At 39.7% G+C, this 11,312-nt stretch overlaps 1 protein-coding gene across 3 annotated transcripts in view; it reads right to left on the reverse strand.

The window, feature by feature from the left end:
* Nucleotides 1–3,347: 3,347 nt before the first annotated feature.
* Nucleotides 3,348–11,312, reverse strand: part of LOC120090275 (GTPase Der) — an 18,581-nt gene continuing 10,616 nt past the window's right edge. For 2 of the 3 annotated variants that reach the window (XM_039047842.1, XM_039047843.1), the window contains exons 5-9: nucleotides 5,648–5,880; nucleotides 5,365–5,490; nucleotides 4,827–5,012; nucleotides 4,268–4,405; nucleotides 3,348–4,187 (exon numbers count right to left, since the gene is read on the reverse strand). In XM_039047842.1, the coding sequence (XP_038903770.1) occupies nucleotides 3,864–4,187; nucleotides 4,268–4,405; nucleotides 4,827–5,012; nucleotides 5,365–5,490; nucleotides 5,648–5,880 (1,007 nt within the window). In that variant the 3' untranslated portion in view covers nucleotides 3,348–3,863. Of the gene's footprint in view, nucleotides 4,188–4,267; nucleotides 4,413–4,826; nucleotides 5,013–5,364; nucleotides 5,491–5,647; nucleotides 5,881–11,312 lie in introns of all 3 variants that reach the window. The other variant, XR_005485495.1, reaches the window with a different exon arrangement.

Raw genomic sequence — 11,312 nt, forward strand, 5'->3', positions numbered from 1 at the left:
ATTATCCGGCGCATCAATCAGGAATTAAAGCTATCTCATCTGTACAATCGGGAAAGAGAAGCTGCCTTTCACCATGGATACTCTATAAATACCAAGTGCATTCTTCAGAGAAGGGGTTAAGCAGTCGATTAATTCACCACTTTACAAGTTCACGCCTCTGTCCATAGTTCTCTTTCACTTTAAGGCGGAGCAAGAGAATAGTGGTGGCGCTGGAGATCGCCCAGGGCAACTCGAGAGAGAACCTTGGGGCGTAAGAGCAGAGAGCGGGCCGACTCTCGCGAAAGCAAGATTATCTTTAGAGCACGAGTAGAAATAGTGTAACCACCTGGCAGCAAGAAATTGCTATCAGACTCTTTATTAAACTTGCATTGTTATTTTGTACTTCATCTTCATATCTATTCAATGGAAATTCTATTTCTACATCTGCTCACTCTCTTAATACGCATGAGTAGCTAAGCTAGTCGAATGGGTTGAGAAGAACTAAGCTAACATAACCTAGGAAGTTTATTGCTTGCGATTGTCTTGTTTTATGTTGTGCAAAATACCCTTTAGAGTTACTCGAGAGAGAGTCTAAAGAAAGAACCTAATGTCTCGAGAGAGCTAGGTTAGAATCTGAACTTGAGAGAGCAAGATTAGAACTGCATAAATAAGAGATAGGGACTTAAAGATAAGCTCTGTTTGTCAACTTGCATCGCATGTATCCTAGGAATAGGTATGATGATATGTGGTCGCCTTGTTTGTGTAACATCGCATAGACAAGAATTAGAGGTTTATGTGTAGACCCTATAGACACTTTTGCACATACATCGCATGCGTTCTAGTATTAGAAACCGTAGCATTCACACCGAGAGGTGGTTTACTATTCTATACATATTGCATGATCGCAAAGCATGAACACATTCTAGGGAGTGTTAGCCGAACCCTTCTCAACCCGTTCACCGCATATCCATCGCATCTCCCGTTTACAAACTCTTTTCAAACTCAGTTGCATTTGTTATTTATTTTTCATCAACGTAAACAACAAACCCAACGATTATTTATTTAACTGGTTACCGCAAGTCTTCATAAAAATCACCAATGTAACTATCTTCACAAGTCCCTGTGTTCGACCCTGGACTTATCAGGAAACTCAGCGGAATTTACATTTTGAATTCCACTAGGGAAACTTGAGTGCACAACGCACATCCATCAACGCATATCATCCATATTTCCACTACATAAAATAACGCATCACCAAGCCATGCGATCAAGTAAGAATGCAACCATGTAATTGGAAAGATGCGATGATAAGAGGAAACTCGGGGAGCAAGGTTGAGTTGCTAACAAATCCGGACATGTGGCTAACTAAGAGATGTCTTGGGCTACAAATAAGGTGAGGTGGATTTGTGAGAAGACATGCAAATTGAAGGATATGAGTTGGCTAAAGGAGGTGAGGCCACTTCAGGGCTAATGTGGAAAGGGTTAGCATTGGCGGCACAAGAAGAAGGCACTTAGACATGCAAACAAGTTGGAGGTGTCAAGCTGGGAAGAGGTTTGGATGACTATAAATAAGGCATGTTGGGGCGTTCAGCTATAACAAACCCCTCGTGTCATTTGAGTGAAATTAGTGTGAGAGTGTTCAGAAGTGATTATAAAAGAAGGCCCTGGGCTGCCGTTTTAATTGGAGTTCTGAAAAAGGGGAATTTGTGTTGAAAGTCAGGTGGCCCAGCTGATCGCATACGCCCATCGCTAATGTGGCAAGGGTTAGCATTGGCAGTACGAGAAGAGGGCATTTAGACATGCAAACAAGTTGGAGGTGTCAGGCTGGGAAGAGGTTTGGACATCTATAAATAGGACATGTTGGGGTGTTCAGCTCTAACAAACCACTCGTGTCATTTGAGTGAAATCAGTGTGAGAGTGTTTAGAAGTGAGTATAAAAGAAAGCCCTAGCATTTTAATTGGAGTTCTAAAAAAGGGGAATTTGCATTGAAAGTCAGGTGGCCCAGCTGATCGCATATGCCCATCGCTCAGCTTTGCCCATGTGTCATCGTCAGGTGCGCGAACATCCTAGTGCATGCTTGCTGCGTCCCACTGGCCAACCACGCGCGCGACCGACTAGGTGCACACCCAAGCTGCCCTTGTGCGAAGTCTGTCGCCCAACAGCGCCATCGTGCGCGCAGCCACGCCCACCCTGCAGCCTAATGCCCATCAGCTTGCCAAAATAACCTCCAAAAGGCTGTTTTTAGAAAGTTAGGCCTATTTTGGTTATTTTAATGGGGGTAAGCTGGTTATTTTTGTTTTTAAGGATATTTTAAGATTAAATTGAAACTATTGAAGGAATTATGGACTAATTTGAGATTTCTTTGAAAAGATGAGGAATTCAAGAAAATCAGGCCAGAAGCTATTTAGGGAATTTCTAAAGAATTGATTAGGAGAAACTGTGAGTGGTTATTCTTATTATTTTCATATGTTAAATTATATATATATATATGTGTGTGTGTGTGTGTATATGTATATGTATATATATTATGTTTGGAACATTGACATGATCGAAAATGTGTTGTCTAGATTTTATTGGTCGTTGTGATTGTCGTTATTTTGTTTGTTGTGATTTGCATTGAAAATTAGGATTGTACCTGGGATATTGTTAGCATACGTCGTGGACGCTTGGTTGGGATTGTCAGTGTTCCCGAATATGACTAACATGATATTGTTGACATCTGCACATTCGGCGGGATATATGGGTACTGAGACTGTTTCCAAATCATTCATATCGGGGAATTCACGTGAATACCTGGGGAATACATGATCATGCTAGGGGTATCCAACTAGCAGGCTGGGGAGGTTACATTCTGTTATGTGATAATTATTTGATTGTGGAATTGTTTTCCCAAAAATGAATTTTGATAATCAAACCAATTTTCTTATAAAAGGCACCACTCACTAGACTTCTTGAAGCTCATTCTTTTCTTCCATGTTTTTCTTCCCAAATAGCGAATGAGAAAAGTTCCAGGGTCAGGGTTTGCCACACCACAACTACATTTTCAGATTTAAGTTGTAATCAATTGTAACTAGATTCTGGACAATAGATATCACAAAAAGGTGGTATCTGTCGTCCTCACGCCTTCTTTCGGATTCTAGAGGTGTACTCAGGAGGGGGTGTGACAATATATATGTCCCTTTGTTTCTAAGATTTAAGGAGAGAGGTGAAAAGCACTTGAATTTGTCTTAATTTAGAGTTATTTTTACTTAATATTATAAGATTTGTTTGTTAAGAAGTCGAGGAAAAAATGGAAATTGGAGTTCAATAGATTGAAAACGATCTGTTTTTTTCCAAACAAAGACAAGAATGGGCTAAATCTACAAAGTATGAAAGAAAAGGAAGTCAAATGGTCCACTTTCGTAATTATCATAATTGATTTTGTCACCCATTACAATTTCCGTACAAAAATTGCCTCCAATGAAAATATTACTCCAAGCTTACAACATCTGAGAAGCCTGTAGATAGCAGCTGAAAGAAGACAGAAAAAACTGTCCTTTGAGAATAATTTACCTATGCATATAAGTTAACAGTCGTTAACATTTCATGACAATATCTAATGAACTCTGAAGTCTATAGATGAAGATCAAAACCCCATCCCTCGTCCAGTTCCCTCCAGAACAACTCCATATTGTCCGTCTCTCTCACTCTAAACAATGCCTAGAGTGAGAACCACCTGTTGCATGATTTATTACCACACTGGAACCATTACTAGTCCAACAGAAAAATGGCAACGAGGTTCAGTATCTATGGTCGGGCTGTCTGTTCTGTTCTTCGACATTGAGACTTTTCTTATCAGTTTGAATTTTTTCGAGCTTCTGCCAATATATATGTTGTTCAAGGCTCAAGTTGTTTGTTCTTCAACAATGGAACTTCTCTTATCGGATCGGGATCGGATTCTTTCAGGAGTTCGGCTAACGTGCTTGTTGCTCTTGCCACCCCCATCAGCAGTTTTCTTTAGAACGGCACGTTGCATAATTCTTATGGGAATTCCACCCAAATTGAAATCTTCCTTCAACGATTTAGTTAAAAACCTGATGTCTGTATCTGTTAGCCGTGTCTTCCCGCTCACAAAGGCAACGAATGTAGGCGGTCTGGCTTTCACCTGCGTGAAGTACTTGACCTTTGCTTGTGCAGATTGATCTTTCCAAGAATGTCTGCCCATTACCTGTGCGAGCTCGAGCTTTTTACAAATTGTGCTATAGGTATGTTGAGCTAAGAAAAAATGGAAGGGCATTTTCTACTGACCTTCCGCAACCACCGGTTAAGACGAGCTGTAGACAACCTCGTACACCATTTTTCATATGTCTCAATAACCTGGCGCATGACTTCCAGTCGACCCTTTCCTTCTAGTGCTGAAATGAATATAACTGGTATTCCTGTTACCTGAATGCTAATATACATGATCAATTAGTATTAAGATGGAAAGAACCAACGCTGATATGCATTCACTTACTAATAAATAGAACACAGTAGGGTGTTCTAAAGAGGAATAACGGCAATGCCTATGTCCATCCAATATCTACACAAATTATTTGTTCCTAAGCTGTAAAATAATTATATCCAACACTAAGGCTCTTTTACTTGGTGAGGATGGGAGTAGAGTGATAGGAAAGAAAATCTTCATTTCCAATGCTATTTACCAGTTGAAAGAAATTGAATCAGAGTGTGGAGTTCACCCCAAATTTGAGGAAATATTCTCCCCAAATAAAAGAATCTCATTCCTTCAAAAATGAATCTCTTCAATCGCTTTTTTTTTTTACCAGAAGATAAAGCTAAAATCACATAAAATGCTAAATTACCATACCTGAGGAATTACTGTTTGAATTTCTTCGGGAACAGCTTCCAAGATCTTCTCATATGAAGCAAAAAATTTTTTGCCCCTCATAAGATCCATCTTGTTGACAATTACTACTAAACCACGACCTTCCTCCACTGCTCGCCTTGCAATAACCACTTCAGAATGTTTCATACTTCTTCTTTCTCTTGCAATCTGTATATCACATAGATCAATATGTCACAGAAAAGTTAAAGAAAATGCTGAATGTTAAACCAAATTTTTACGAATTACTCCCATTACTGCAGTCCATAATGAGATGAGTTATTTATCTTACGTTGCCAGAAAAAGGAACAAAAAAGAATAATGACCTTGTAGTAGGTTTTACTTTGTTTTAAAGAAGCTTGAAAATTGTAACCTTACTTTCAACTTCTACGGACAATCTTCTACGGACAAGTGGTGGGTTTAGGCTTGCAACCCCATTACATTAAAAGGTTCGTGGGTGGTCATGAAAAGTCACAAGGAAAAGAAAAGGGAGAGAAAAAAAAAAAGGAAAAAGAGCGGACACCTCTTCTGCATCAAGAACTAAAGCAACCACATGAGCTCTCATCAGATTTTTAGTCGATTGCATGACACTCAAGGATGCTGGTCCTTTCTCCTCTTTAGTCCTATGCATCCAACCAGCTGTATCAACCTATCATTACCAACCATTAACAATTAGAACTTCATAACTCCTAACAACTGCATTAAATAAAGTGTTATAACATAAAGGACTTCTTAGGAACACAGATTATATTCAGAACACAAGTATCATAAAAGGATAAACAATAAATAGTCAAACACGTGTTTACCAAGTATATAGTTCTACCCTCAAACTCAAATTCAGCTCTAACAGAGTCCCTTGTTAAACCAGCTTCAGGACCAACCAGAACACGATCTGATTGTAAAAGTGTATTCAGCAAGGTTGACTTGCCAACATTAGGTCGTCCAACAATTGCTAACTGTAATTTCACCTTACTGTCCTGGGTGTCCTCATCCTCATTGGAGCCTGTGACCTGATGGAAGCGATCAAGACCACCATTATCTAGGAATTGTAAGAAAGCAAAGCTAGGTTAGAAGAGTGAGGAGGAAGAATAATGCCAGAGTCAACGTATCATCTACAAATTAGACCAAAGACGACGGTGGTGGAAGTTCATAATTGCCCAACGTCCAACTCCATTTATAAAGGAGATGGTGTACATTTTTGGAAAAAAGTTGTACAGGACAAAGGATAGCAAAAAAGATATAACATTCATCCAGAAAAGATAGACAATAATAGAATATTACAATCCAAAAGTTAGACCTATACATTTTGACAGATATCGGAAAAAAAAAATTAATTAAAAAAAGAAATTGCAGGGAAAGTTGGGGGCAGACAAAAGTCAAAAAGAACAATCACTGCACACTAAAAGAAAATCGGGCAAAATGCATTTATGGTCCCTGAGATTTGAAGTTAGCGTCCATTTGATCACTAAGATTTCGAAAGAGACACTTTAGTCCCCAAGGTTTGGAAAATGTTTCTAAATGGTCCCAAGTTAATTTTCACAAGTTGACTTATGGAAAAACGACGTGGCATATTAAGTTGACAAATTTTAAATGAGGTGAAAATTTTTATTAATTTTATATTATTTTTTAGATTACTTGGATTTTTCTTATTTCTTTTTTGTTTCTCTCTCTTTTTTCTCCTCCCTCCCTCCCTTCTTTCTCTCTCCTATGCATCTCTCTAAAAATGTGCTATTCACAGCTGGGACTCCATTTTTGAAATCTCAAGGAAGCAAAACTCATTCCTTTTATTTGTAAAAATGTTAAACATTTCAAGGGCAGTTTCGTGGCAAAATAAATTAACCATAACTAAAAAACAAAAACAGAACATAAATCTCTGTTTTCTGCCACCATTGATCTAAGCAAGTTCTCAAACCTCGTCGTTTCATTTTTGTTCAAGTCTGAAAACTTCAATGAACACCCATTTCCCTCGACTCCCAAAACTCACAACCTAAAAATCAAGATTACAACCCATTCAAAAACTCATTGCAGCCAAAGGAATCTTTCATTCCAGGAATTCGCACAAGGTCAATAAGTGAACAATTAAGTTCTAGATAGAGTCAGAAGAGGAGAATTAGAGGGAGAAGAATGAAGGGAATGGAAAGTACAACGTTTTGGAGTTGGAATTTGAGGAGCCAAAATGATGGATTTGGGATTTGTTTTCACAAGAGGATAAAGGTTCGAGCATGGAGCTGATAGTTCCACGATTAAAAAGGTTGAGGAAAATGGAAAAGGAAGCTATGTGGTAAAATTTAGCCCTACCTTTGAAACCTTGGGCAGCCATGAAGGAAGAACTAGGCTTCAAAGGAAGGAGGGGAGAGAGACAGGGACGAGAGAAAGGGGAAAGAGTAAGAAAACAAATAAAAAGAAATGTAAAGAGTAAAATCCACCTAAGGTAAACAAATTAATACAAAAATTGTCACCATATTTAAAATCTGCCGACTCAATATGTCACATCACTTTTCCGTTAGTCCATTAACGGTCAAGGCAACCCAAAGATCATTTAGAAACATTTCCAAACCTTAGGAACTGAAGTGATCTCTTTTGAAACCTCAGGGACCAAATGTCTCTAACGTCAAACTTCAGGGACCAAAAGTACATTTTGCCCAAGAAAATAATTAAAATAATGAAAGAAGCAAAATGACCAAGAGTGTGCAAGTACAGTTTCTGATAAAAATAAAAGAAGAGGGGAGAAAATACACTAATTTACGTGGAAAACCCTAGGCCAGGGAGAAAAAACCACGATCAAATCTTATTATTTTGTTACACTGAAATACAGAAAGACTCCTCAAATAAATAGACAGACGGGAAGCCCTAGGCCCATAAGAGAATTACAAATAAACCCCTAGGGCAAACCAACCCTTTTTCGACACTCCCCCTCAAGTTTGGACGTAAATATCGATCAAACCCAACTTGCTAACACAGTAATCAAAACTCCGTCTTAATAACCCCTTTGTAAGGACATCTGCAATCTGTAGATTTGAAAGGATGTAGGGAATACATATGCTCCCATTGTCCAGTCTTTCTTTAACGAAATGTCTGTCAATCTCGACGTGTTTGGTTCTATCGTGCTGGACCGGATTGTTGGCAATACTTATTGTTGCTTTATTGCCGCAGAACAATTTCATTGGAAGCTCACTGTCTTGTCGAAGATCTGTTAATACTTTCTTCAACCAAATCTCTTCACATATCCCCAAACTCATGGCCCTGTACTCGGCTTCTGCACTACTCCTGGCAACCACTCCCTGTTTCTTACTTCTCCAAGTAACCAAATTGCCCCAGACAAACGTGCAATATCCAGACACAGACTTTCTATCAACAGCAGATCCAACCCAGTCCGAATCTATATATGCTTTTATACCACGTTTACTAGACTTCCTAAACAGAAGACCTTTACCAGGATTGCCCTTTAAATACTATAGGATGCTTTCAACGGCTGTCATATGTTTCTCATAGGGAGCTTGCATGAACTGACTAACAACACTCACAGCATATGATATATCAGGTCTTGTGTGAGATAAATATATCAACTTCCCGACTAATCGCTGATATCTCTCTTTGCTAACAGGAGCTTCATTACTAACATTACTCAGTTTGGCATTATACTCTACAGGGTTGTCTACAGGTTTACACCCAGTCATTCCTGTTTCTTTGAGGAGATCTAGAGTATACTTTCTTTGTGAGACAGAGATACCCTCTTTCGATCAAGCCACCTCCATCCCAAGGAAGTATCGCAATTTTCCCAAATCTTTAATTTCAAATTCTTCAACCATCTTTGTTTTAAGTCTCATAATTTCATCAGTATCATCATCGGTCAAAACAATGTCATCTACATACACAATAAGTACTGAGGTCTTTCCTAAACTCGACCTTTTTGTAAACAACGTGTGGTCTGAGTGCCCCTGATCATACCCCTGAGTTTTAACAAACGTGGTGAATCTGTCAAACCACGCTCTTGGCGACTGTTTCAACCCATACAGTGACTTCTTCAATCTACAAACCCGACGGTTAAACTGGTGTTCAAAGCCGGGTGGAGGGCTTATATAGACTTCTTCTTCGAGTTCTCCATTAAGAAACGCATTCTTCACATCCAATTGGTGCAAAAGCCAATATTTATTAACAGCAACAGATAACAGTACCCGGATCGTATTGAGCTTGGCCACAGGAGAGAATGTCTCAGAATAATCAATATCAAAGGTTTGGGTAAAGCCTTTGGCTACCAGTCTCGCCTTGTACCTGTCAATTGAGCCATTGGAGTTGTACTTGACAATAAATACCCATTTACATCCAACTGTCTTGTGCCCCTCAGGAAGAGCAACCTGTTCCCATGTTCCATTTTTCTCTAGAGCTCTCATTTCTTCCATAACTGCAGCCTTCCACTCAGGAGTTTCCATTGCAACTCGTATATTACTTGGAACCATTATTGTATCTAGACTGGTAGTAGGAGCCTTGAACTCAAGAGATAGGTTACTATATGTCATGTAACTATGCATAGGGAACTTTGTACATGACCTAGTCCCTTTTCTCAAAGCAATTGGAAGATCAAGAGACAGCATCACGATTTTCCTCTTCTTCACGTTCCTTACCGCAGCTAGCCATCTGATCTATGGATCTTTTGTTAGAAGGACTTCCCACACAATCACCTTCCCTTTCACTATTCTCATTTGCTAGAGTTATTTCTTCAGTGTTGTCTTCTCCATCAGTTTCTCCATCCTCCTCAATTCTCTCTATTTTCTCATCATTTGCATCAATTTCCTCTATTTTCTCATCATTTGCATCAATCTCTATATCTCTGTCCACTCTACAATTATTAGTCTCAACACAATCATCAGTATCATAAACAGGAATATTCATACCTGGAACTGAGACCGAGTCAGACTCATGAACTGGAGCCGGAGAAGCAACAGGCGGCACTGTTTCCTTCCTGAGATTCTTCCTGTAATAAGTTATACAAGGGACTTGATTAGTGGGAAGAACAGGATTAGAAAGAACAGGGCTAGAATGTTCAGGTTCAGCCGACACCTCTAGGGGAATGGAGTACGTGGACCAGTTAGCCTCTTCACTAGGACGCTCCCCCTGAAGAGGACTAACGGGGGAAAACGGTTGATCCTCGAGAAAGGTGACATCCATAGACACAAAGTACTTCCAAGACGAGGGATGATAACACTTGTACCCACATTAATAGAGAGGATACCCAACAAAGACACATTTCTGGGCACGAGGAGTGAATTTCATACGATTGAGACCGTGGGTATGGACAAAGACAACACATCCAAACACCTGCAGAGGTCACTTCGTAAAATGGCAATTTTGTGTTGAACTGGGTTTCTACAGTCGCATAAAATTGTTGGAAAACAGAGGACACCTCAGACTTATCGGTCAAAAGAAAGACCCAGGTCAATCTGTGTGTATCGTCAATAAAGGTGACAAACCACCGTTTGCCTGTAGAGGTAGTGGTTGGTGAGGGACCCCAGATATCATTATGGATAAGAATGAACGGTTGGGCGTCTTGTAGGGTTGAAAGTGAAACGAAACACGACTTTGTTTAGCCCGGATACACACATCGCATGTAAGGATGATATATTAATATTATGAAATAAATGCGGAAAAAGATACTTCATATATTGAAAATTGGGATGTCCTAGACGGTAATGCCATAACATAAAATCAATATTAACAGTAGAGAAATTCAAAGAAATAAAACTAGTCCTATAACCATCCTTAAAGGAAGTTTCATCAGTCAGAAATAGAGCCCCATATCGTGTCGGGCAGTGTCAATCGTTGTCACCGAGCTCAGATCCTGAAACAAAACAATGTCGGTGAGAAAACAGTCTGACAGTTCAGGTCCCTTGTAATTTTACTAACAGAAAGTAAATTATACGAAATTTTAGGAACATGCAGCACATCACGCAATATCAAACCATCAAACGAAGAAAGATGTCCTTTGACAGGGGCAAAGGACCCATCTGCGATTCTAATCTTTCATTGCCGGCACTCGGGTGATATGATATAAAATGATCAGAAGACCCGGTCAGATGATCTGTTGCTCCAGAGTCCACAATCCAGGGCCGTTTACCATTAATGTTAATAAACCAAAAGACTGAGTCGTACCTGAGTGTGCAATTGCACTGACCCCAACAACACTTAAGTTACTCTGACCGTCAGCTTGAGGCGGAGTCGAGGTCTTGTCATTAGCCGAATCGCTGACCAGAGCCCGTCCAGGACCAGCCTTGTCCTATGACTGGCGTCGTTTGTAATTTGGAGGTTTGCCATGAAGCTTCCAACACTGGTCTTCCGTGTGCCATGGTTTTTGCAATGCTACAGACAGATGGAGGTTTCTTGTCATTATCTGATCCAAATGACTTGGTGCAAAAGCAGCAGCCTCAGTAGACGTAACTACTGAAATATTCATGGCCCTAGACCTGTCTTCTTCGA

This window comes from Benincasa hispida, chromosome 11 (genome assembly GCF_009727055.1).
Source record: "Benincasa hispida cultivar B227 chromosome 11, ASM972705v1, whole genome shotgun sequence".
In the NCBI taxonomy this organism is placed as follows: domain Eukaryota; kingdom Viridiplantae; phylum Streptophyta; class Magnoliopsida; order Cucurbitales; family Cucurbitaceae; genus Benincasa; species Benincasa hispida.